This window comes from Cyrtonyx montezumae, unplaced genomic scaffold (assembly GCF_038088225.1).
Source record: "Cyrtonyx montezumae isolate F1298 unplaced genomic scaffold, pur_monq_1.0 scaffold_13, whole genome shotgun sequence".
NCBI classification, from domain to species: domain Eukaryota; kingdom Metazoa; phylum Chordata; class Aves; order Galliformes; family Odontophoridae; genus Cyrtonyx; species Cyrtonyx montezumae.
This window is the reverse complement of record NW_027071859.1, coordinates 26,941,462-26,968,728: the sequence shown is the minus strand read 5'-3', so window position 1 is coordinate 26,968,728 and position 27,267 is coordinate 26,941,462. Positions and strand designations below refer to the sequence as shown.

Sequence of the window (27,267 nt, the reverse complement as noted above, 5' to 3'; positions counted from 1 at the left end):
TGTGAAGAGATGACATCTCCATCTTCCTGTGAGATAGCCCTCTTGACCTACATGTGTTAAGTGTCTGATAACTTTAGTGTGTTCAGGACTGTCTGCTGAATGCTGCTGCAGTATCTGAGTCGGTTTTACATTAGAGGCCACACTTTTGGGTTTTTATTTCTATTTATTAATGGGCAATATTTCCTCAAGTCTCCAATAATTATTGTATAGTGGTTCATAAATTTAAAAATTGAGTGAAAATTTAACCAGAGTAAGTTTTTGCTGCAAGTTTTTGATACTGCATAATTGACTTAAAGATCTGTGCGTCCAGGAAGCAGTGGGTAGAAGTTAAAGCTGTATGTTTCTGTCATCTGATTTTAGCAGAAGGCATGCTAAATGCTGTGCAGGATTTGTGAGCAATATATCACAAATGCTGTGGAGTGACATCAAACAGAAAAGCCCTCTCTAAGCATGCTTTGTGAGAACTAGTGTTCTAGAATGTAAGTGTTCTTATAGTATTGGCACACTTCTAAACTTGAACTGTCTGGCTTCAAAGAAGTGTTGTGATATACACCTGATATTCATTGCTTTGTGTTAGTCTGGTTGTTTTTAACTGACAGCTATTTGTCCCTGCTGTCTTGCTTAAAAATTGCTTTAACAAATCTTCTGTAAGATATATTTGGGAAGGAACACAACTACAAGCTATTTCAGAAGACCTAGAGAACTCACATTTTCAGTGGAAATAAGGGAGCACATAAAGTACTGTTTTAAGCATAGTAGTAGCATTTGTCTTATGCTATGCACCAGTATATGCTGCCATCTGGAAGAGCAGATGTTTCTGTAATGGAGGAGACTTCTGATCATATATGGTTCTGATCATATACTGTAGTTTCCAAGGGATTTGGAAGGACTGTGCTTACTTTGGGTACTCTGTGTGAAGTCTTCCCAAACTTCAAGTATATTCTGGCTTCTACCTAATGAGTGTATTTTGCTTGTCCGTATTTCTTCTAGCAGTATGTGAGTGCAGTTAGAAGCAGTAGTAGATAACACATCAAAGAAGAGATTATGAAGAGACTATTGCAATAACTACTTGAAGAAAACTACTGAATCTGACTCTAATTGTTGTCTTTGTATGGATGTGATGTTAACTGGAAGAAAATAACTTAAACTCTTGCTGAAGATTGCTTGGAATTCCTCTGTGACAGGAACTGTCGTGCTGGCAATACAGTGACTCCCCTTCTGCAGACTCTCCCTTTCTGATACTGCTTCAAGTTTCATATACAAGCCAGCAAAAATGTTTAGAAACGAAAGTTGAACCTCAGTAATTTAAATCTGCACAAGATCGGAGAGAAAACTGTTGTGGATAGATATGAAATTAATAATAAGTCAGACAGTTGTGCCACAAGGTCACATAAGAAGGGAGTGGGGGGAAGGATCACACTTTGTTGACTGCTTGCTGCTGCAAAGCCTCTGATTATTTTTGAAGGCTAGCTTTCCAGGGAATAAACAGCCTTTTAGTGGGTAGAACAACAGGCAATTAGTTGCTTGCCTTAAGTGACTTCTTTGAGATGACGAAAAATATTAATCTCTTAAAACTGAACAATAAAATTCAAATATCAGATCAGTCTGCTGTCCTGAACTGACAAGCATTTCACCGAATCTTCGGGTTTCCTTTGTGGTGTAATATAAAGAAAATTGTTTTTCTGTTTTCACTAAATTAAATACAGTTGTGTTAGGAAAAGCAGCTTTCTCTTAGGAGGTATAAAGCTTTCTTCAGTGTTTACTTCTCAGGTGTTTTGAGTAGCTAGGTTTCAGGATTTACTTAATAAGGGAAGGGTTTTGCTTAAAATGATCTTGCCTTGGAAAAAGAGGCCAAACTGCTTTTAAACTTGCTTTTCAGTGTTATTGCCCTGTAAACTTAGTATGCTAAGGTGCCTTTTTGACAACATTCTAGTGCATGTAAATAAAGTTAAAACCACATTGTAGTAACAAATTTTGTCTGGGAATGAAAGCCAGTAATTGCTATAGAAAACATCTAGACTGAAGTTAAGGGCTAGATGCCAGCAGGGAATTTGTGATGGACCAGAAATTCTGGATGTTATCACGGATTTTTAAGGGTTGGAAGGGATCTCTAGAGATTGTCTATGCCCCCTGTGGCTGCACAGGTAGGCGTCCAGGCATCCTGTCTCAGAATTGATAAGTTTACGATTAATGTTTGAGGCTGTAATGCAACACCTGTTGTGTTGTATTTGCTTTATTTACTTCAGTGAAGCATTGTTTGAAGAATGTGGGATTTAAACTCATGGCTGTGGGATAGAAAGCTGCTGCTGAAGTTGATCGTTACTCAGCTTAGGTGACTACTTGTCAAGTAGGCTTGTGAACTGCCTGGAGCTCTTACTCTGTGCCTGTGTATTTATTGAGATCTTCCCTGCAGAACCTTTCTCATGCACCATTATAGGTATATGAGGCTGCTTACTTTCACAGTTGAGTTGACACAAAAAGCTTTATGTGCACCTGGAATTAGCTCTGTTTTTGTAGTAAATAGCTTATAGTGCAAGAAGTATCACCTAAAGCTAGATACTGCCTTGAACTTGAAGTGTGCTATTCATGCCAGAAGGGGTCCAATTTCTAACAGTGTGCTTTTTTTTAACTTTTCTGCTTTGGCCAGTGTTGGCATTTGCTGGATGCTTGTGCTTTGCTAGTCAAACTTTCACCATTAGTTGAAATTCACTTTGACTCATAGAGGTGCTGAAGTTGGAAAGAGGCCTCTGGAGATCATTTAGTTCAACCCCCCCACCTCCCCCAGCTCAATTCAGAACATCTCCAAGGATGGAGGCTCTATGTGTTCAAGTAGACTATTAGTTTTCTGAGTAATTTTGAAGTCACTGCTGTAGTTGTGTCTTTTCTGCCAGTGTGTTGAGCTAAGATGACCCAGCACAAGGTCTAGCATACTGGAGATGGTGTAAAGGTATGTTAATATGACAAGTGGATGGAGGAGAGAGAAACTGGAACTATTCCTCCTGTAAGAGGTGTTTTACCACTTGACAATCACTGAGGTTTGAATAATCAAGTAAATGCTCATGGTTTTTTTTTCTTTCGTATTGGTGTGAGATGCTGATGTGCTTTGTCTACCTTGAGTGTCCAAAAATAGTCATACCAGAGTAGTAGTTTTAGCTTTAATTATGCAGTACATAATTAAACTACATATTTAATCTAACTGTGAAGTATGATCCAGCTGTGTAGTGGAGTTGTTGCTAATTCCTTAAATGAGTCAGGAATGCTATTTTTTTTTTTTTTGTTGCATTATGTTGTGAACTGCAGGGGACAAATCTAAAAGCCTTATCCAGTCTTTGGGGCTTTGAGGAACCTAGTATAGAGGAAGGTGTTCCTGCCTGTAGCAGAGGGTTGGAACTGGATCATCTTAAAGGTCCCTTCCACCCCAAAGCATTATGTGATTCTAAGCAACTCATGCTGCATGATTTTAAAAATCTGGGTTGAATACTGCAAAGAAAAATCTAAATTGGACATACCTCTTAAGTGAGGGAGAGAAGTGGAAGATTTTCCATGGATGGAAGGGGTGAGGGTAAGGGACTTGACCTAGTACAAGCAGATTAGTGTGTCCACTTATACATACACTTGGAGAAGTAGCAAGTGTAGTAGCTTGTCAGTACTGCATTAACATAATCAGTCTTACTGCTAGCTTGTCTTCAGTGTCATTTGCTTGCTTGGAATGGACTAGTTCTGAATAGAAAGCCTGTAGACATGATGAGTATCCATGGCTATTTAAGGAGTTAAAAAATGAAGCTGCATAAAGTCACCAAGTTTGCATGACTTCTCTATCTCCTGTTTCTGTTCTTGGGATGATGATACTGCGCTTGAAGTACTATTGGCCTGACCACATTTTTTTTTCTGGTCTATACAGACTGTTAGAGAATGGTTTCTCAAATTTGTATTGAGAACTGCAGGAACAACACCACTTCATAAATTTCTTTAAGGTTTTGCTTATTAGATTCTTCCAGTACTTTAATAGCTAGCAGCCTCTTCTTTAGAATGTGTATGGTTTGAGTTGTAGTTGTGTATGAATAGCTTGATATAATCTAGAGTGAGACTAAGCCATTGCAATCAGGTTTCCTCACCCTTCTATGGTTAATGTGAAGACTAGATAGGTAGATGTTAATGTTCTTGTTTGCTAACTATCTTTAGATTTGTTTTTGATTAGTTTAATCAATTTTTCAAAAACTCTTCTGCTATCTTGCTGATTTGAATATATATCTAGTCAGCTTAGCCTTTCCAGATCAAGATGCCAGTAGCTGTGTCTTTTTCCATTCTTTGAGAAGTGACATTTTCAATGTTTACCTGAGTTTACTTTTCTTTAAAACTGATCACAACTACGGAGGTAACTTGTTAAATACAATTCCATTGCTACAAATTATTCTTTCAACTAGTTGAAGGATTTTGGTTTTTCTACTTATTGAAAGTGTGTACAAAAAGAGATGGGTAGTACTTTGCCTCAAATTATTTTAAAGTCATCTTGATGTGAGGGATTGTTGGGATCTTTAAAAGGTTTTATTCTTCATTATGCCTGACTTTATCTTCATTTTTTTTCAGAACTGTACTTCTGGTTGCACAAAAGCGAGGCTAAATCCTTTTGTATTGTTTTCACTGTGCTGTTAAACAAGTATAGATTTCCTAATCTGATAAATTCCTGGTGACAATAATAGGATAGGAACATTGATTAGAAGTTCAATTGGATTAACTATGGCTTCACAGAAAGTGAAGCAATTTAACTTTTGGTAAGTCTAATCTGGACAGTAATTGGCTCTGCTTAAATTGGCTGTGCAGTGAGTCTTAGGTGTGAGCTCAAAGCTGTGAAATCTAAGATGTCAGGAGCTTTGTAATATTCTATTTAGAGAATATTAGGAGCTTTGTATTATTCTATTCTGCTTACACTTGGATCTAAATTTGATTTAAATATTCTGGAATGCAAACATTATCTAGAACATCTGTATATTTTTTTCATGTGAGCCACTGGATATGGGGAAGGAAATGGATTTGAAGGAGTTAGAGCTTCTAGTAGCAATATGTACACTCAGTAAGAATTAAATACATTCCTATCTTATTTATTTTTTAAATGGTATGGACATGAACTTTTTATATCTTGTAATGTATTGGAAAAATGATGTATCTATAGAACTACTATAGGTAATTTTTGGACTTTCTTTACTGTAGAATTTTAAACTGATACTAATTCAGCTGCTTCTATTTGGTGCACAAACTCCTGAGTATTCACGTGATTATGGGATTGAATTGCTGTGTCTTCCGTATGGATTTTTGGTTTATGGAATTCCTTCTGAGTTGAGTCTAAACTTGTTACTTTACTGTTTTAGTTGAAAGGTAACACATACACAGCTAAGAAGTTAATTTTGGAGAAATGCCTTGCTATAATCTTTTTGGCAGCTAACTTGCCAAACACCTGTGACAGTCCTTGGAAAATCTAAACATGATGCTGTTGAGAGCAGTACTTAAATACTTTTTTTAGAAGTGTTTTCTGTACGGAATTAAACTTTGTCATGCTGTGTGGTGCTCAGATGGTTATGGTATGAATGGCTTTTTAAAAACTTTTAAAGGCTGGGTGAACTATATTGCAATTCAGGAGATCTAAATATCCAATTAAATGACTTCAACAAAAACAGTTTAACTGAGGATTAGTTTAGCTGATTGTTTTTCTGTTGGTAAGTCATCTGCTATATACTGTAGAAGATCAGAAAAGCTTAGAAAACTGGATATTGGAAGAATTACAGTGATGTCAGGAAAGTTTTATAATGTAAAGTATACTATAAACCCCTTCTTTTCTGAAGACTAAATAAAAACAAATGCATAATAGTTATTAAATAGAGCTAAATCTCTGAACAGCAGCCTTTTGAACTCTAAAGTTTTTAAGTTTAGTGTCAGAAGCCTGAGCTGAAAATAAGTACCTGTAGTAATAGTGTTTTTAGGTAGTACTGGTGTTTGCTATAGTGGTAGATGTTTTTCACTCAGTTCATAGATAATTCTTTTAGATTTGAATCTTCCTTGATCACCTTGGAAGAAACGTGGATCAGTTCTGCTATGTGATTTGTGGCTATGCCTTATATATAAACTGTACTGAAGCTAATAATTAGATGTAAACTTATGAGCAGGGTGTTTTCTGTGCTTGCAGTGACCTCTGTAGGTTGATTGTTATTTTTAATGATAATTATAACTTCAATATGTTACTGGCACAATGCAGCTTGTTATTTTAAAATGAAAAAGAGAAGATTTGATTTGTGAGGTGTGGTTCCTGGAAGCAGTCACAATATTGAAGCAGTTCTAGAGCTGAATACATTCTTAAATGTTCGCATACTGGTATTTAGGACTGAATTTTGTTGTTGATGAATGTGAGGGTTCGGAAACAAACCTGAAAATGTTTGTTACTTTGGTTCTCTGAAGATACTGTCTACAAGATCTATCTCTCTCATTTGTGAGATGTGACCACGAAATTAAGTTAGGAAAATAGAATATATAATTGTTATTCTTACCTCTTCCCTAGCATGTTAGTTCCATACATCACCTGCATGCAGGAGAGTGTGTCTTTTTGTAATTGCTGCATTGAAGATCGATCTGAAATAGGTTGCCTAAAGAGTTAATTCTAAAAGTCATTTGAGTTTAAAAAAAAAGCAGTAATTTGCAGATCTAGAATATATCTAGAATAGATGCAGATTTGAGATCTAGAATAAGAAACTAGTCTTTCATTCTTTCCTTTGTGTTGCTATTAAGTGAATGAAGTGTCAGTCTAACTTCGTATTTTTACTTAATTAAAATCTTTCTCCTAGCCTTATACTCCATCATATTGTTCTGCGTCTTTCTGTGGATACCATTTGTCTATTTCTATTATGAGGAGAAGGAAGAAGATGATGGCAACACATGCTCAGTAAGTTGTCTATAGCAAAGCACTATAACAAAGGAAGCTAAACATATAACAGATTTTCCTTAAGTTCTGGAAATAAATTTTGAATGGGTTAAGGCAAGTGGATTATACTGCTTCTGAGGTAGAAACTAAATCTGAGTATTTTACTGCATTTTGTGAAAGTAGGCAGTAGTTTAACTTCAGCTTACACTTGGTTGTGTCAGTGTAATACACTGAAGGTCTTTGCCACCCGTGGTATTCCAAGGATCATAATTGCATGCCATAAGCTGTTGTGTTCTAAATTATTTAGGAAACATTTGTCTTTTAATGAGTTATCACAGTCACTTTCAAATGCATTCATTTGTAATCTTAATGTGAGAGAAGACTTAAAATAGTGGTCATAATAAGCAGTAATGTAAAATCTTGATAGTAAGAATTTACTGTGAGTTTATTGCCTTGAACAAGTGTACTTTTTAGTATACTGGATTGTTTTGAAGTTCTTTTATAAATCACCTATTGTGCTGATTATGCTCTGTAATAACCTGCTGGACAAATCCCTTTGGATTTATTTTGCATTAATATATTAACTTTCTTTTTAATATATAGCAGGTTAAAACTGCACTCAAATATACTCTGGGATTCATCACAATTTGTGCAGTTCTTCTCTTAATTGGGTAAGTATTTATGTATTGAATACTAACAGGTGACACAATAAATAGAACCCTAAATGGAACTTTTTTCTATGCCAGAGTAAGAGGGTAGATTATATGCACTCTGTAATCAATTTCTAATCTCTATTAGGGATTATATAGTCTGGGTGTTGTGCATCTGAAAAGCAAGAGTTTAACTAGAAACTAAAATGTTTTTTCCTCAACTGTGGAGGTTCTTAAGCTTCTGAATTCTGCCTTCTTGTGTAGTATAAACATTTTAAAATGACTGCAACATTTATTTACAACTGTATTGGCATATTAATGTACAACAGGGGAACAAAAGATATGTGCCTTTAGTATTTTCCATCTTCATGACCAAATGCTTTCCTGGATGTCCCAGATGAGCTGTTTAGGAGTTTGGGTAGCAGTCTCCCAAGTTGAAGTGCCCTGTGGAAAAAAACAAAAGTAGTGTGGAGCTGTATTTGACATGTTGTACTTTGTATGACAAAAGTGTTATTGGCATTTGTTTAAAATGTAGCCATGATAGAATGCATGTTAAGGTGATCCATGTTGAAGTTCTGAAATATGAAGTAGAAACTAGTGAAGTCAATGCTTTTGTTGCATGCTGTTTTGGGAATTGTTTCTAGTTTGGAAAAACACTTTGAAGGTGGTTTCTAAGAATTCTAGTGTTCTTTCAATTGAAAATAAGTTACTGACTATTGTAGAAGGTGATGGAGAGGAGGTTCAGCTAGCTTAAAATAGTAAGTGCTCTGACAAAAACTGTTTCTCATTGCTTACTCTTATAGGTATAGGAACTTTTTCAGTATGTACTTTATTATATGGTGTACCTGTAGTAGGGGTGTCCAGTATATGAATTTTTGGAATCTGTAAGCAAGTTCATTTCCAGTAGGTTGGAACTTGATTCTTGATGTCCTAGTTATCCTCTATTCTTCTGATTGTCCCTTCAAAATATGCAGAATTTGTATGCTACAGTGGCTTCTGTGACCTTCTTTTGATCGTGTGCTATGCAAGGTGAGCTTGTCTGCAAATTAATCGCAGCCCAAGCACTATAGCTTTAAGCTAGTTAGTGAAAGAAATGCTCCTCTGAAAATTCAGATTCTGATCCAAATCTGTTGCAGGGAAGCAGAACTCCTTCAGATATTAATGTGGAGTGTAGAATTTCGGGTTTGTAATCAGAAGCTTTTGTTGCTTTTACAAATAAGAAGTTACTTTCTCTTAAGTTAATATTTGGATAGCAATGCTGTCTTAATGCCTAGGCAGTGGTTAAGAGTCCATATTATTTAGGATGCTGCTGGAGAACAATTTATTACTGACTGACTCCTTTAAGGGAAGCTTTAAGACTGAGCAGCTCAATTTAGGAAACACATAAGAGTTGTACAGAGGAAAAATACGAACTTTAGTTCCGTTACCTAGGAATTGTGGATATCTGTAATCTGAATGTTTTATGTTCATGTTTCTGTGGTGAAATCTTGGAGTTGGTTCATTGCCTGCTCATGGAGAGCAGTATTTGAAGTCCCAGTGCCATTGGAATGAGCTGAAGCCTCAACATGGGAGGCTTTAACATGGAACTGAAGAGAAATTGGCAGTAGCAGGAGAGTTTTTTTTCACTGGTTTTAAGAGGCCAGTATGTGGTTAGGGTCAGATTAACATTAAAAGCATACTGGAATTTTACACATGAGACTTAACTTTGGAAGACTAAGCTTAGTGGACTAGAATAGATTCCTATATAATTTGCAGCAGCAAAAGGGGTTGGAATATTTGTTAACTTCCTAGTAGAATAGACTTCGTCTATATTCTTGTGCTCATATAGTTAGTGCCTTGTATCAGAATAGAAGTTTTCTTGATTTATTTTGCCAGTTGTCTGTTTTATTAACAGATCTATATATAACTTGTCTCTATTAAAAATAAAGATGTCTTGTAGGGACCTTCTTTCCTGTTAAGAGTTATTCAAAGAAGCCATCAAAGCTGGATTAAGCTTGAAGTTTATCAATAGCTTAGTCTTGAATACTTACCTTGCTTCATTAGGGAACTATGTAATTGTTCTTAAAAATGTCTTGTTCCAGATATCTTGTTTTAATCCAAGTGGGTGACGCGCTCAGTGAGGAAGATTCCAGTGTCTAAATTGTTAATGTGGTTATTTTTACTCTTAACTTCAGCATCTTATGAAGCATCTTACTGTGGCAACAGTGTGCATATCTGTAATAGCACTCAAATTCTCAGCACTTGATTTGCTGTTCATCATTGAAAGAATGGCATAGAGAAATTCAGAACCAAACTTACTTGTAATGACCTTCCTGTCTTAATTATCTGCTTTTTTTTAATATATTTTATTATTTATTCCTGGAAGTGTTCATGGCTAGGTTGGTTGGAGCCCTGGGCGTCCTGTTCTAGTGGATGGTAACCCTGCCTCTGACAGTGGTGTTAGGACTGGATGGTCTCTAAGGTCTCTTCCAACCGAAGCCATTCTATGATATGGTGTGCTGGAGGCAAGGAGCTTGAGATATTACAGTCTTCATTAAGACATCTCTATACAGCGGCCTCTTTTGAATTCAAGTATTTGAAGTTACTGAATATTTCAGTATAAAAATAGTTACCCTGATTATTGGTGCTCATGATTAAACTCATTACATTAGCGTTCTAAGAGTTAACTGTTTCTGTAAGTTTTCAGAAAGTATTATCATTAGAATTGTATTTAGGTTACAGCAGAAGTCTTTTAAGGGAAGCAGCTTAAAATGCCTTTTTGAAATTGACTTGCTGGAGATAACAGCTAGTGGTGATCTTTGATTTAAGGATCAAAAAAGACCTTTGTGGTGCTAGTTCTGCCAAATGTTAGTAGTTTTTAAATTGCTTGTCTAGCATTACTTCTGTTCTGTAGCCTATGCCTTTGTAATATTCTCAACAAATGCTTTAAACAGTGTGTTTGATTATATTTTGTAAGTCTTTTGTGCCTGGGGCTCCAAGTGTAAGATAACACTATTGAGCAGTTCTGTTCCATTTCATTAGCTGAGTTCTCAGTTACACCTGTGCAACTGTGTATTGGCACTTGTACTCTTTTCACTCATTCTCAGTAGACTGACATATTGTAATGTACTGGTGGTAGTTCAGTAGTTATTTAGTATATCACCATCTTATTCTGCTGATAGCTGCTATGGTCCATTAACCATTTATTTAACATAGTAAAATAGTTAAGACTTGTCAAGTTTTTCTTGCTTAATGTGTGTGGCAAGATTAGCCTAAATTGCTCTGTATTGCACTGGTGCAATGCATGAGCTGTGCTGTAGAGTGCTATTGGTGCTAGAATAGCTGCTATAGTAGACATCTAGTCACGTTAACTAGGCCTTTCTTTTGTTGTGACCTATGAAGCTAGAGCCCAAAGGACCAAGTGGGATAGTCTTCTGGCTGGTTGTCTACTAACTGAGGCACCCTGTTCAGAATAAAAGATTCCTGCTTATTTGGGACTGAAGCGTGTGAATTTCTAGTTATAGCATTCTGTCATCTGGCCCTTATTACTGTTTGGAACTTGAGAAGGAGTAGAATTGTAGGTATTTATCCCCTTGTCAGGATTTATCTGAATCTTCATTCAAGAGTGTATAAAATGGGTTACTGTGGATTCTACTCTTCTTATTGACCTTTCACATTCTAGTTTGTAGGTACCGAGCAAGAAATGGAATGCAGAAGTGCTGTTGTTGTAATAGTGGAATATAGGCACAAACTTTTAATTAAAAATACTTGGTGTGGGAACCTTGAATTTTATTCTTGCATTCAGAAATGTAGGGTTATAAGTTAAACTGTTTCAGTGATACTTAATTCTATAAAAATACACCTGAGTTGAACCAGGTTAGTAAATTAGATTAGTGTACCTTTTAATGATGCTTTTAAGGATCCTTGCCTTGCTTAGGAATATTTGTTCATTGACCCTCATATCTAACTATGCACAGGCTCACACATAATCTCTGATCTAGATATTACATGTGTGTGGGATGTGAATTAAATAAGTGTTGCCTTTAGAATTTGTTGAACATAAGCTTAAAAGAATTTTCCTGCAGGGATTAATATATTTCCATTTTCTGAAGTTGGAAGTACATCTTAAATATTTGCCTTGCTAGGGTAAATAAGACTCTTTCTTGTTATAGTGCTTTTGTTCCTTTGGATATTCCCAACAAGAAGAATTCCACAGAATGGGAGAAAGTGAAGCTTCTGTTTGAAGAATTTGGAAGCAGTCGTAAGTCTGAGATGGGTTATTTCTTTTGTGCTTTGCTTTACTTTGCTACCAGCTTATTCTGGAATGCATACCATTAACCGAACAAAAAGTAACTTTTCTCATGGGGACTATTTTCTAATTTGAGTCTGTTCCCCTGCAGTTATTCTTTATAGTAAGAGTGTCATTCTAACTCAGACAAAAATAATCAAAACAGTTTAAGTATGTAATGGGAAATTAGTAGTGTCTGCTTTCATTATTGTCCTTTAAGGATTTTAATATAGTCTCCTATGATATTTCACTGTGGAGGGGCTTGGGGGGAGTGTGAAATAGTACTTTCTTCCATGGAATTGTCACTTATAACAGCTATAAATGTTACTTGGATACCCTATGATCAATAAGCTTAATCTTGGCCAACGTGTATATTGTGATATAGCAACCTTCAAGTGGCTTGAGATATTGCTAGTCACAAGTAAGAGTGAATGTTTCATAGACAAGAGAATCTTACAGCTCTCATGAGGTTTTTTTCCTCTTCTAATGGAATTTTTTAGAAAAGGTAAACACTAGAATTGGAATAGTTTTGTTGGAAGAGACATGCAAATATCATTAAGTCCAACAGCCTTGTCTCTTCAGGGCTGACCAAATGACAAAAGTATATTAAGATGATTATTCGAATCCCTCCTGAACACTGAAAGCCAATGGATGTCAGTCACCTCATTAGGAGAACTGTTCCAGTGTTCAACCACTTCTGTGATTTTAAAGTTTCCTTATCTAGCCTGAACCTTCCTTGGCTCAGTGTAGATGACAGGATGAGTGGGAATGGCACAATTACCGAGGGTTGTCATTTCCTTGTCTTATTTCCTTTTTATGCTTGAATTTGACCAGGAGCTCCATGTTCATCCATGCAAGCCACTTTTCAAGCCTGCATGACTTGCTGCTTGTTCAGGTGGGCCATTCTTGAGCTCAAGGGAGGTCATCTTTGAATATCAACCAGCCTTCTTGGGTGCTTTTTCCCTCTAGGGCCTTGTCCCATCTTACTCTTTCAGGCAGAACCACAAGCAGCTAAAATTTGCTCCCCTGAAGCATAGAATTATGATCTTACTCTTTGCCCTACTTTTCCTCAAGATCCTTAGCTTTACCCATCTCATGGTCACTGCAGTCAAGGTTGCCTTGGGTATCACCAGTGAATCCTTTTCTCAGTATGAGACCTAGAGAGGAAAATGGTGCTCTGCTCACTTAAGGAGGCTGTCACTGGTGCTTTCCAGGAGTCTCCTCCTGTTATTTCTCTAGCAGCTGTTAAGGTGCTTGAAGTCCACTATGATAACCTCACCTGTGAATGTGAGGCTACTGGCAGCATGTTCATGACATAAGTCCATCATCAGAATTATCTGTAGCTGTCTCCTTCAAAGCAAAATTTCTCTGCTTTTAAAACTGAGGCAAGAAGGAAATACAAGGCCATTGTAAGTAGTATGGGGTACTGATGTATGCAGATGTGAAAGTAAGACTTTTCAATTTTTATGAAAAATGCTGTCTTTAGAAAGCTGCTTCTCTCTGAGATAGATATATTCAGAACTTCTTTCATGTTAAGGTTAGGCTGAAATCTCAGCAAAATATCTTAAAGCTTTCATGAACAGAACCCGTTCTCTCGATTTAAAAAAATGTTTTGAAGTAAAAGGGTTCTGATAATTGCAGATTAAGGTCTTATCACTATGCCATATTCCTATAGAAATACTTCTCTAAAATAACACTTGGAGTAAAGCTTGTGCTTTTTTTGGCTAGAACCAATAGATACTTGTTACTGACTCTGCAAAAGAGCTTTTTATTTATTCAGTGCTGTATCTAATTAAATCAACTTTACCTTAAGAGCTGTTAAAGAGCTTTCACTGGGAAAGCAATACACCATTTGCATTTCTTTAATGCAGTAGAATGAGAAACAAGCTGGAAGAGTACTGAATCTGAACCTATGAAAACTGTAGCTACCTTCTGCTTTACAAGATTGAATTTTTTCTTCTGTTATTGAAAAGCAGTCTCTAAATCCTGTTTCTGTGTTGCGTTTACTCTTTTATTTTGGCTAATTTCTTCTGCAGAAGATGCATAGGATTTTTGGTTTCAAGTACTTGTCTATGGACCAAGTTAAGTCTTCTGAGAAGCAGTAATTGACAGTATAAAACTGTCAGTTGCTCCGTTGCTACCTCAGTGGTACTACTTTGCACATGTTGATTTCTTTGAGCTTTGTAATGTTTCTTTTATACTTTTGAGCTTTTGATTCCATAGAAGGAATAAAATGACAATAAATATATTAATTTTCATTTTAGGATACACTTCACTTTGCTGGAGCTGATTCTAGTGTGTTGCACATACTCCTGAACTTGTGCATCTGCTTTATACCTTGCCTGACATACATTTGTCTCCATTACTCCTTACAGAAATGTAGCTGTTGGACAGGTCCAAGGATTCACAGTACAGTTTTCCTTATGGAGTCTTTCATAATGAGCTCTCTTATGAGCTGTTCACACAAACACAAGGGATAGAGAGGAAAAGTCTGTTGTTTTGTCATAGATTTTGCTGTCATTTTATTTTTCTTTCTGAAGCAAGAGAAGTGTTCCAACAGTGCAGAATGAAATACTTCCTAAAAACTGTTTATGCAGGATCTGACAGTAGTTGAGCTGAGATACAAGCTAATTTCTCTGTGCAACCTTGACATGATTGTCAATTAAATTTTCAGGTCTGTAGATGTTCTTGCTCTGGAAGTATAGTATAGCTAATATTTATTTTTGGTATGCACATGAAGATACTGGGTTGAGATGGGAAGTCTGGATTTGGTTTCTGGCTCTGCTAGCATTTTTCTGTGACCTTAACTTCTTAGGATCAAGCAACTTCAGACTGAAGGGACCTCAGATCTCTGGACACACTTACACAGAGAAGAGTTTGGTGCTGCATTTCTTTTCCTATTCCCTCTAATTTTTTGAGTGGTAGCAAGGCAGCAGCAGCTCCTTGGTTATCAGACTTTTCCAGTTTGCATCTGGGTGTGGTCTGAGTGAAGCTGAGGCGAACAGCCTGACGTGTTTGGTTACTTGAGGGATCCATGCTTGACTGATTCTTTGAATAATGCTCTCTTATGAGAAAGACAGGATAACAAATCTAAGATGAACGGTCCAGGATGCAAGCTTAAATTGTGACAAGCATCACAATATACTATGGAGACCAGAAGTAAGTCTTGAACATAGGTGTTATGACAGTGGTGAGAGCAAGTTCATCTGTGTCTGTTTAACCAGTGAATGCATAATCTTCAGGCTTCTGGTGAAGTAGAGATTACTGGCCTGCTTCTTGCAGGACTGGGGGAAGAACAAAAAGCTGTGCTAGGTAAATTTCATGTCTGAGTTAAGTGGAAATTGCAAATGTTTTCTTGTTTTGCTTTTTTGTTTATCTAATGAATTAGAATTTCAGGAAATCAATTGAGGAAAAGTTTTCATACCTCTATTGTATGAAATTACATCAGTTTTTTTTTTGCAGATGGCCTGACTGCTCTTTCATTTTCCATTAGTTCCTTGACTGTGATTGGAATGTTGGCAGCTATCACTTACACAGTAAGTTATTATGCAAATATATGATGTATTTATATTAATTATACTCGCTGCTGTCATGAAACACACTTCCTTGGAAATCTGTTGTCATGCCCAGTAGCTTGAGTAGCATCTTCTAGCTCTCTTTGTCATTTGAAATCCTACTTCTAATTTCTTGGCATTAAAGAAATAACTTTTGCCAGTTTAAGAACCAGTTTCAGTACTTAGCACAGTTCAGACTAGTTTCAGTGCATTTCTTTGGGGGAGGTCATTCTTCTCTATGGCTTGTAATACAAACTTGCTGTGTTCTGCTGTCTTGTTTATCACTTTCTACAAACAGTAGAGGGGAACTAAATGTTCCTTTTTATTCAGTGCGCTGTAGAATATGCCAGACTTGGTCTGGTCAGTCAGTCTACTTCTGAATGTAACTTTTCTAGAACTATTCTTCATTTGTTTTTACCCCTACAGAGTTTCACAAACAGAAGTCTGGCAGAATAACTTGATGTGTAATGAAAAGTGGGAAACTTTTCTTTAAGTCACTGAGTATCAATTTTTAGTATTACAGTATTAAATGATCATCAAGATAAAACTTTGTGAATATGAATTTTCAAAACCTAATATTAACTGCAGATGAAGCTTTAAAGATGGTATGAATTCAGTGCCTTTTTGATAGATGTTAATCTTTTAAGTTCTTGCTAGAATAATTCTTTCACTGTAGCTTGACTCATAACGTAATAGAACCACAGTTTTCCTAGTGAATTCTAAGTGGTTCAGTAACAATAGCTCAGAATAAAATCCTTCAATTATCTTGAAGTGCTAGTCAGCAAAATGTTCAGTGGTAGGTTGTTGTCAGGCAGAAGGTGAGTCAACAAAAACTATTGCAGAACAAGGATGAAGAGTGCTTTAGTTGTAACTAGATAAGGAGGTAAAGTGCTTACTAAATACTGCCTTTTGACCCCTAAGTCTGTATTTAGTAAACCAAAACAGCTAATTTTTTTATATTCTTGCTGTTCAGAAGACAATAAGTTACAGCAGGAGTATGGGAGTCCATTCAGTATAGATTTCTAAGTGAATGTCAAAACATTGACAGCTCAGTTATGCACAGGCTCTGTGCAGTAGGTATGAGAGCAATTTGCTTGACCAACTAACACTGGTATCTGCGGAGAGCTGAACTGCTCTTGGCTCTATTTACTAAGTGCTTACTCTGAGCTGAATCATTAATCTAATTAAACCTTTTTGTGACTAACATGGAACACTAAATTGTTCTGACTGCCTTGCTGACATATAGATAATGTTCTGGTCAAAAAAAGGACCTTTGCCTAGCCTGTAATAATATGTCAGGTTTGGAATTTGTTTCCCTTAATTATGGAAGGAAAGGATTAATCTTCTGTTGGATTATGTTAGTGTAGAGCACGTGCAGACTTCTTGACCTTCAGGAAGCTCAGCTTAAGAATGAATTTGTTACCTGGGAGAATACAGTCTGTTTTGCTTCTTCTGTGTACCCAAGTATAGGTCTATTACACATTAGTGACATTGGAAAGCATCTGAAGTACAAGAATGCTTAGTTTTATATGCTTTAGTCAATAATAAACTTATATACAGTGTTTCAGGAGGTAGCATTAGAAAGCTTTTGAATTTATTACTAATATTCTTAATTTCTTTATTACTATGTAATTGACATGGATTTGAGTCCAGTTTTTTGGGTCTGTTAGCTGTATTTCACGTTTCACACTTGCAGGTTCAGTTGGTCTTGAGTAAAAATTTCTGCTTAATGTTCAGTAACTTTGGTGTACTGTGCTGTCTGAGGGTTTTCAAAGAAGACAAACCTGTTCTTAAGGCCGTTGTGTAGTTTTAATGTATTTAGAACTTATAGAAATATTGAGTAATACATGAAGTTAGTTATCATGCTTTATTAAAATAGTTGCCTTTAAAAAAAAAGTTAGGAACTAAGTTGTTTTTTACCTTAAAACTTTGAGCTATGTATACAAATGTTTGGAGCACATAATTATTTTGTTTGTAGTTGCTGTATTAGACTCTAAAATCATCACTTAACTTCTTCTGTAAGGATTAAGACAGGAGAAATGAAGGAACTCTTTTAAAGAAGACTTAAGGATGAGCTTTGCACAGTACCTGCTTTTTTTTAAAGTGCTGTTTGGCATTGCTTGAAGGCAGCCATAGAATCTTATGTGGAAACAGTGAATTAATTTTGATACATGAATGAACTGAGGTATAAATGCGTCATTTTCAGTGAAAGCACCTAATAAAGACCATGCTGTTAGAGCTGAAGTGGGAAATCTTTTCTATGCTCTGGTGTTTCTTTGTAGCACTTTGCTCACAGGTAGTTATGGGAAAAGTGGTACTGTACTACAGCTGTTCTTTGGACAACTGGAATGATGTTCTCAGTGATATGTGGGTGTGATGTACCTAGAATCAGATTATACTGTGGGCTCTGCGTTTCCAAATGGAAGGACTTAATGTGAAATTTAGCGTAGTGAAAAAAGTGTGCTGTTATAACTTCTTGAGCCTCAGAGACTAGTAGGAGCATATCCTCTTACTCTATACTACTTTGGATTACCCCAGCCCCTATGGTTGAAAGGGAAAGAAGCGTAATTCTGGAGAGAGTAATTTTTTCTCTTGCTGACTTCCCAGGTCAGTTTTTTATATCAGTGTTAGGATTTTCTGTTAATGCTGTGTTAAATAAATGGCCTCTAGATTTAAAAACAAACAAACAAGCATTAGTACTCAGGCAAGCATATGTAATGCCTGCCTGTGATTTTAAGACATCTAACAAATATTTGTTCTGGTGGCAGATTCTGAGATCCAGAAGAGTATCCCCTTCTGTGAAGGGAGCAGAAGAACAAAGATGCTTACTTGAAAGCTCAGATGTTTCTCAGATGATGAGAAAAGGGTGGAAAATAAATGAGAACATAAGGGAACTCCATTACCACATTTCTGAATAGAGGTGATCTTAAATCTTTTGTTCATCCTTCTTAAGAGTCAAGGATCTGCAAGAATGGGTACAAATCTTTGTTCCATCTTCTGAAAATCCTCAGGCTATTATTCTGCTAGTTCTATATTTTGCGCTGTTTAATAGCTATGTGGTTAGAAAGAAAAGCAAGTAGAGATGCAGGTGTATTCAGTCTTCTCTATACTCATTCCTATTATTGTAGAGAAATTGTTTTACATAAGCATCTAATGAAGGTTGAAGTGTGTTAAGTGATAGGCTAGTAAATGCTTTCATACCTAATCTGTATTATAACAAATTCTTAAACTAAGAATGGTTTTAAGTTAGAACTGCTCTTTTAATGCAAAACACTTAGTGAAAATGATGCTGTGCTTGCACTTATTGCAACTGACTTTGATTTAATCTTAATGTTATTTCTAAGAGTACTGTGAAACAGACAAATTAAGTGGATACTACTTAAGGTGTTTGATATACAGTGTACCTGTTCTATAATTGATCATTAACAGTATTGCTCTGTGGCCTTGAATGGTAAGGATTGAGTTATAGCTGTTTTAAAGTACCACTTCTGTGCTGTGTTAATATGTAGTATTCAGAAGTTAAGAGTATTTGGCATTGGCACCTGGAAGCCTTGAGTTTGTGTAGCTACTGAGATCCAAAGCTTGCTTCTGCCTATGTATGCTTCTAAGCTTTTCCTCTGGGAACATATTCTTCCCTAGGAAGTGGTATTTTCTCTAGATTGTTAAGGACTACAGTTTAAATTATGTAACAAACTTGCTCTGATGACTAATCCACTTGAAATCTATTTTAGTACTTCTGTCAGCATTGATCTAGTGCTCTGGGCCTCCCAAGCAACTACTGATTTAATGTGTTACTTGTAAGTAAGTCTATGGTGAGCTATTCATGCAGTAGAGAATGGACTTGCCACATCTGATGTGAAATTCTTTGGGGTTATAGGGAACACAAATTGAAGCATCACACTGGTCTAGGATTGCTGATGTTTGCAGATTTGTGATGCAACTTTGGTGTGTGGCTAATACTATGGCTTTGTCTTGAATATCAAAATCAGTCCACTTAACTTACTGATGAATGCGTATGTTTGTTTTTTTCCTCACAGTATGAGGAACAACAGAACATTCACACTGAATTGTGGACTTCACTCCATCTTCTAAATGGAGTATCGTAAAAATGAGCTGACAAAGAGCCTTTGCTAACTTAGCAGAGGGAATTGCTGAGTTCTGCACCTTGGGAGGAATAACTGCAGGTACCAGGACCTACTGGAGGCCATCCAGCTGGAAAGCAGCTTGGCAGAAAAGTTTGTGGAGGTCCTTGTGGACAGAAAGTTAAACATGAGAGAGTAATGTGCATTTGTTGTGAGGAAGGCTAATGGTATTCTTGGCTGCATTAGACTAAGTATTTCCAGCAGATTGAGTGAGGGATCCTTCTCCTTTAATCAGTTGTGGTTACGTTGCACCTCAAGTACTGGGTCCTGTTTTGGCCCCCTCAGTGAGGAGAGAATCCAAGAAAGGACCACCAAGATGATGACAGGACTGGAGCATCTCTTCTTTGAGGACATGCTGAGAGAATTTAGACCCTTCAGTCAGGGGAAGGGAAGGCTCAGAGGGAAACCTCATCCATATTACAAATACCTGAAGGGAAAGTGCAGAGATTGCAGAGACAGGCTCTTTTTAACAGTGCCTAGTACCAGGACAAGGGGTGGTGAAATACAGAAGGTTCCCTCTGAATGTTAGGAAGCACTTCTATACTGCACAGGTGCCTGAGCACTAATGCAGGCTGCCCAGAGTGGTTGTGAAGTCTCCCAGCTTGGACAGCTTTGTAATTTGCCTGGCCAACCTGCTGTATGGGTCTCTGCTTGAACAGGTGGTTGGACCAGAGAATCTCCAGAAGTCCCTTCCAATCTCAGGATTTACAAATCTTACTAAGAGTGGCAGGTGCTGTGTTAAGCCTAAAAGCCTAAGTAAATAAAAAAAACTGATGGGATGTTGAGTGATTATTTTTGATTCACTTAACAGTATTTGTTTTGTTGTTATAACCTCATCTAGACTATGTTGGAAAATTCTATTATCACAGCTGTTCTTTTATACAAATAACTTATTTTTTTATTTCTTTTACTTACTATGTATTTAATGCTTAAACTGCCTGGGGTATTTTGTTTTTTATAAATAGTACTCAATGTCTTCAGAGAAGTAATAGTTCTGTGTTCTAGGAGTTATGAGCTTTGCATGACTGCTGGTAAATACTTATTCTGTGCCAGAGAATAGTAACAACTTCTAAATGCTTTCATAGGAGGAAACTTTCAGAACTTTCAGAAGTTGTGCAAGTGGAGGGTCAGTGATATGGAGCATGGGGTAGCATTTAATACAGGTTCATAATCTAAACATTACAAATTGCTTTATTTTTCTTCACCTTATAACTTGATAAACTTAATTGTTATAGGAAGCAAATGTGCATGCTCTGACAAATAATAGAAGGGGAAAAAGTATTTTAAGCTGTGGAAACTCTTATTTCATAAATTTCCATAAATATTATATTTATGGAAACTCTTATTGTAACTAACTTTGGGTCTATCCCTGTTATTTGCCTCGTTGTCTTGAATATAGTACTGAAGCTCGCACTTGATGTTGTATTTACTTGCAGAATATCCTGAAAAACGTTTTCTGGCATTAATTGATCCTTCTTGGAGCAGGGAATAGAGAGCAACTAGGGAAGATGTATGTTCTGAATTGTAACATCCTGAGGGAAGATGATAGTGGTTTTACCAGAAGTGTGTAGATGAAATTGGTTGCAACTTATCACATGATATATCCATACTACTTACAAGAGCATAAGCTTAAATTTCATTTTAAGAACATTGTTTAAGTAACATCATCTTTTGTTGCTCAACATTCAGTGTGACCTTTACAAGGGAAAAGATATTACTGATTAAAACCTTAACTCAGTCGGCTTTTGTGGTATTATATGATGTGTAATACTGAAGTACAGCGTTTGGGATGGAAAAGTTTTGAAAGAAATGTGAATGATCCATAGGGAGGCTCTACAAATCCATGACCTTGATGATTTATACTGATGGCTTTCAGTATGTATAGTGTGAAATATAACAAGAAAATGATAAATTAAGACTACAGTGCTTTGTTTGAAATAGCTTCACAGATGATGTAGTTTGAATCTATTTTCATTAATGAGTTTTGCATTGAAATGGTTTTACTTTGCCTTAGGTATTAGTACATTAGTTGTTGTCAGCACCAGATTGCTATTTGAATTCAAAGCAGAATAATATATTACTCACACAATGATAGGCAGATTAATTTTTAAGTGATCTTGTGCATCTCATTTAGCATGTCCTTGAAGGATGATTATAATTGGCTTTGTAATTTTTCCAAAACGTTTAATAAGCATTATTTGATTTCTCATGGAATTGTAAAGTGATCTGTACTCCATCCTGGAAGAAGAGACATTATAGAGCTCATTTTTGTCTGCTGACAAATTTAATGGCTTTTTCACAAATAATTTTTGTCTACAATAAGATTTACTTTTCTTTCAATTGACTGACTTTTAATAAAGGGGAAAGCTTAAAGCCTTTTGTAATCTGTCTAACCTTAAAAGGAGCTGTTTAATACTGATTTTCTGTTATGTAGACTTCAAACAGTTATTGAGAAACCTGTGAGTTAGTGGCATTTATGGTCATTACTACTTAATCACTCCAATGTCACTTTTTACATGGAAAAAAGTAGTTATTTGACTTGGTTCACAGAGAAACAACCATACATAGGTAGAATTAGCAAATCAATTTGTTCTTTTGTTTTAACAACCTAATTGTTACTGTACTTGTGGAGAACTATAGAAGTTCAACTGCTGGATCAGTGATAGTTTTCTTTCATATTTTGAGTGATTACACTTTAAAAATGAAGTTTATCATTTCCTGGCTGATAATTATGCTCTTCTCTGCCTGATGAAACGATACAGAATATGGCAACTTGGCATAGCAGCTATGTTCAGTATTTCAATTGAGTTAACTTTCCTGACAGTTGATATATCCAGCAAGAACAAGCTCACTGCATGTGCTGTAGTAAGAGACTGTTGTACTTGAACATAGTGTTTAAGCTCCTTGAATTATGTATCACGTGATCCTTGATTGTTGTAGAGTTGCATATTCTTCTGTAGCATTTCTTTTGAATCTATGTAGTGGAAATGAATTTTTGTTAATATGAAAAAATGAAAATGAATATATTAAAGGAGAAAGATACTGTCATGATGAGTGTTAGAGAAATGGATGATCCTCACACTCACTCAGGGTGCGGTCTGTTCTGTACCTTGAGATCTTTAACAGTGTTTTTGAAGAAATTGATAATGTTCATTTAGAAACTAAAAATTGGATATTAAAACTTCTCTTGAGAGAACTGAAGCTTACTTGTAAACATTGAATTATATTTCCAAGGTGCATAGAATTAGCATTTAAAAATACCACCAAGCCATGTACAAACTGTCCATCAGATCATAGAATCCTTAGAGTTGCAAGGGACCTTTAAAGGTCATCTAGTTTTACTCTCTTGCAATAAATAGGGACGTGCGCAGTTATCAGTTTGCCCAGGGCTTGATCCAACCTTGCCTTAGAAGCCTTTGGTGATAGGGCATCAACTACGTATCTGAGCAATCTGTTCCAGTGCCTCACCATCCTCACTATAAAAGGCTCTTTCCTTATAGCTAATCTGCTTTCTTTAAGCTTGAAGCCATTTTCCCCTCTTTTTTTAACACCACAGACTCTGCTGAAGAGTTTTTTGTTTTTTTTTCCCCTTGTGGCTCCCCATTAGATACTGAAAGGCCACTGTCAGGTCTGCCTGGTGCCTTCTTCAGGCTGGACAGCTCTGGATCTCAGCTGCTCCTTGTAGGAGAGGTGTTCCATCTCTTGGGTCATTTTTGTGGCCCTCTGGATGCACTCCAACAGGTCTGTGGCTCTCCTGTGCTTGAGGACTCTACATTTGGATACAGTACTCCAGGCAAGGCCTCACTGGCACAGAGTAAAGGAGATATAGCCTCTTCAGATATGTTGGCTGTACTTATCAATTACTATGAAGATAACCACAGTGCACCTTCCTTGGTACTTATATTGATGTGATTAAAATAAAATGCTAATTACATAATATAGGGTAGTTTTATACCAAAGTATTTGTACAGTGGAGCTTTCTTGTGGGATCTTCATACTGAAGAAGTCTAGCTCGTATTCAACTCATCTGTCTTTAATCATGTCTTTAATGTGCTTGCTGTATGTCCTGAACTGAAGTTGTTTACCTAATGGACATCTATTTGCGTTAAGGCTGTATTTATTAGAACTGCATGTTGTACCTTCTCTCATACTCTCAGCTAATGTTTTGAAACAAGCTGTTATGAGAAGATGGTAACTGTGTTCTTTTTTTGCTTGTTTAAAATTGTGGTGAGCACTTATCATTCTCAACCCTATTAAACGCTATATAGTTGACTCAGATGTTTTAATTTGACTGCTTCATGCAAATTCACTAGAGGGCAGTGTTCTGCAAGAAATGTTTGTCAAGACTAATTTCATTGTTTGCAGAAGGTTCTATGTATGTGCATATGCACATACCTTTTAAAACATCTCAATGATATGGACCTGTACAGCAGAGCAGAAAGCACATGCTCTTACAACTAACAACTGTTTGAGTTTTAACTTAATGTACATAAAGCTAGTAAGCTGTCAGTTAATGCTGTTTATGTACTAAGATCAGAATCTGTATTTTGATGAACACTGCAGGTGTAGACAGTTAAGCATAATCAGGTTCTAGTTACTGTTAGCTTGATAGCTGCCTTTTGCAGTAAGTTTTCACAACTAGCTTCAAGTCCTTTGACTTTTCTAAGGATAACTGCTACGTTCATTTCAGATTGTTTTTGCTGTCCTTATGACTGATCTGTGTGCCTATGGCTTGTCTGGTTGATTACTAGGTGTTTCTACCTTCATAACATAATTTTCAGAAGTAGTATTTTGGTAGCTTGTGCAATTTAGAAATGTTAGATTAGCAGTCAAATTCTTAATGGCAAGCCTCTCTGGATATTTTTAATTTCAAGAATTTATCCTTGAAGTACTAGCTTGTTTAAGCTTTTGTAAAATGAGATTTTTGACTTAGCTCAACTGTACTTTCTGTTTTGTATTTCAGTCACTATTAACTTATCAGGTGACTTATGAGTAAGACAGTAATGCCTTAGGTAGCCATAGGCTGTGGGAATTTGTCAGCTGTAAGGTACTGTAAGATACAGTGTTTGTGAAAGGTGGAAAGAATAATGGCAACTGTTTATTTGAAAGTATCCAACTTTGATTGTGGAATGTGAGGATTGTAGCTGCATCTTTTGCTGACAGGGTAGGAAGGAAGGGAATGCAGGAGGATTGAAGACTAAACAGACTAAAATAATGCTAATGTAAACTCTGAAGTAGTATCTTAGTGCTCTCTGAAGTATGGAGTAAATTTGTACTGTGATGCACTGAGAGAATAGCTAGAATGATTCTCACTGTTCTTTATTGCCTGCTGATATTACATAAACAATATTGAACTAATTGTTTTGTTGTGACTTGTGATTTTCTGGCCTACTGTGAATACAGATTTCTTTGCTAGTTGAGATCTTGAACTATTCACTTCTGTGAATAACAAACAAGACTGTCTTTAAAAACAAATCTAAACAAAGATTTTGGTTTTCCCTCTTCTCTGTTAGAGCTGTAGATCACCTATTTCAGGATGTCTATGAAACTGAATATGTTCATCTATTTAGGGATGCCACATGCATTACCTGTGGGCAGACTGTCAAGTCAGAATGAAATGGCTCTTTAAGATGGATGATTTGTTGTACTTACTGAGTAGTAAGCTGTTAAGGTTTTAATTATTATTTTAGCTCTTAAGCAAACCAAAAGAGGTTTTTGTTTGTATGAATCATTTGTGGGGGTTCATGAGGGAAGAATCTTCTCTGAAATAAGTTATTTTTAACCATAAACTTAGTTTTGTGATATTTTTTTTCAGCATGTATTATCAGATGTCAATTTTTGAGCACTGTTTAAGAACAGGTTAAGGTCACTTGGAAGAGCTAATGTGAAGATATCACATACATATGATAGAATTACTGGTTGTATTTGAATGACTGCTTTACTCTTTAGGATAGTTTTCAAGTTGGTGGAAAAAAATTATCTGTATAGGTAGGTATTCAAGACTTACCTGAACATCTCCAGAAAAGAGAAATCCACAACCTCCCTGAGCAGCTTGTTCCAGTGCTCTGTCACTCTTTCCGTGAAATTCCATTGCATGTTGGTGCAGAACTCCCTATGCTTGAGTTTGTCTGTTTTCCCCTGGTCCTGTCCCCACAGACTGTTGGAAAGAGGTTGGCCATGTCCCTTAAGTATATTGAGACATAGACAGGTGGGAAGACTTGGGCTAACAAGAACAAGGATCTGACTGGCATAGGAGTAGTTCTGCTGAAGGGATCTGCAAGTCCTTGTGGCTAGCCAGCTGAACATCAGCAAGTAGTGTGTCAGAAGAAAAGCAAGCTTTATCCTGGGCTGCATCAGCAATGGCATAGCCAATAGGTGATTACTCCACTGATTTGGCACTTCCGTAGTCATACTTGGAATACTATATCAATATTTAATGCCACTGGTTAAGGAACAGAAATGGAAGCCTACCAAGAGAAAGCTTGGGTAGAGGTTGCTTTTCAGCTCATCTAGGTGGTAGTTTGTTCTCAAAGATTACAACTGTCCATATGGGTGGCTCAGATTTCCCAATGGAGCTGTATCTAGCCTAAGTTAAACTAATTTTGATACTGAAATACATAATCTTATGTGTAGACTTTTGTGTGGTTGTGTTCAAACCAGAATGCTTTGGGAAGCATGGAATTTCTTCCTGCTGTAACTAGCCTGTGATAGAAGTCATCCTCCAGTATTTTTATATATATATATATATATATAGCTCCTATAGTTAAGCTCTAATATAGGAACTAAAGTTGCTAATTGCCTTTTGTGGCAAAGGGGAATTAAATTTAACTTGATATCAATGTTTTCAGTATTTGGTGAAATTTTCCTTGAAGCTATAGAGCGTTATTTTTTGCAGAGCAAAACTGAACTTTCTGGGTTTAGTGGCAGATACTTTGTAATGACTGTGGAATTAAATAGCTGGTTTATTTATTTTTTCTCCAAGAAACAGGAGTTACCTTCAAAAAATTTTTAGTAGGTTAAAAAACTTTGGAGGAAACTGGAACCTTCATAGTGTTTATGGTGTTTTGCTCAAAAGTTAACAGAATTGATTGTTTTACAGTGTGAATATGGAGGAAGAGAACAAACCAGTGATACTTTACAACTGTAACATACAGCAGGCTTAACAGGTGAAAACATAGCAGGAAACAGAAAACATGAATGTCTTTCTTCTTTAACTTAGGCTTATGGTATGTCAGCTTTGCCTCTAAACTTGATTAAGGGAACTACCAGTGCAGCTTATGAACGTTTGGAGAACACGGAAGATATTGAAGAAGTAGAGCAACGGATATTAAGGATTAAGTCAAAGGTATCAACTTTACTGTTCTCACTTACTGATTTTTTTATCAATGGGCTTTCCAGTTTATGGTCATATTAAATTTGTAATCCAGACAAAACTAGCAAGCCAGAAGTGATTAGCTTTCAGTTTGAGTTATTATGAAACAAGTATGGTAGAGTGCTGTTTTGTTTAGTCCACCAGCTGCAGTTACCTTGTTAATGTGTTCTCTAGAAGCTAAACTTTTCTAGTCCTGCTTAGATATATGAAAGACATACTTAATAGAAGAATACTAACTTAGCTTGCTATCAGTTAGAACATCTGTTGTCTAGTTAACACCATATATTTTCCATATAGAGCTGTCATGATTTTAAGTTATACTCATCCAATTATTAATCATCTTTACAAGTAACAGCTCCAAATAGTCTTGCTGCC

General features: G+C 36.4%; 1 protein-coding gene across 4 annotated transcripts in view; it reads left to right on the top strand.

The window, feature by feature from the left end:
* The window catches only part of LMBRD1 (LMBR1 domain containing 1), a 61,057-nt gene that overhangs the window by 9,770 nt on the left and 24,020 nt on the right, over positions 1-27,267 (top strand). The window contains exons 4-8 of one of the 4 annotated variants that reach the window (XM_065730869.1): positions 6,831-6,928; positions 7,514-7,578; positions 11,682-11,797; positions 15,287-15,360; positions 26,740-26,865. In XM_065730869.1, the coding sequence (XP_065586941.1) occupies positions 6,831-6,928; positions 7,514-7,578; positions 11,682-11,797; positions 15,287-15,360; positions 26,740-26,865 (479 nt within the window). Of the gene's footprint in view, positions 1-6,830; positions 6,929-7,510; positions 7,579-11,681; positions 11,798-15,286; positions 15,361-26,739; positions 26,866-27,267 lie in introns of all 4 variants that reach the window. The other 3 variants (XM_065730872.1, XM_065730870.1, XM_065730868.1) reach the window with 3 other exon arrangements.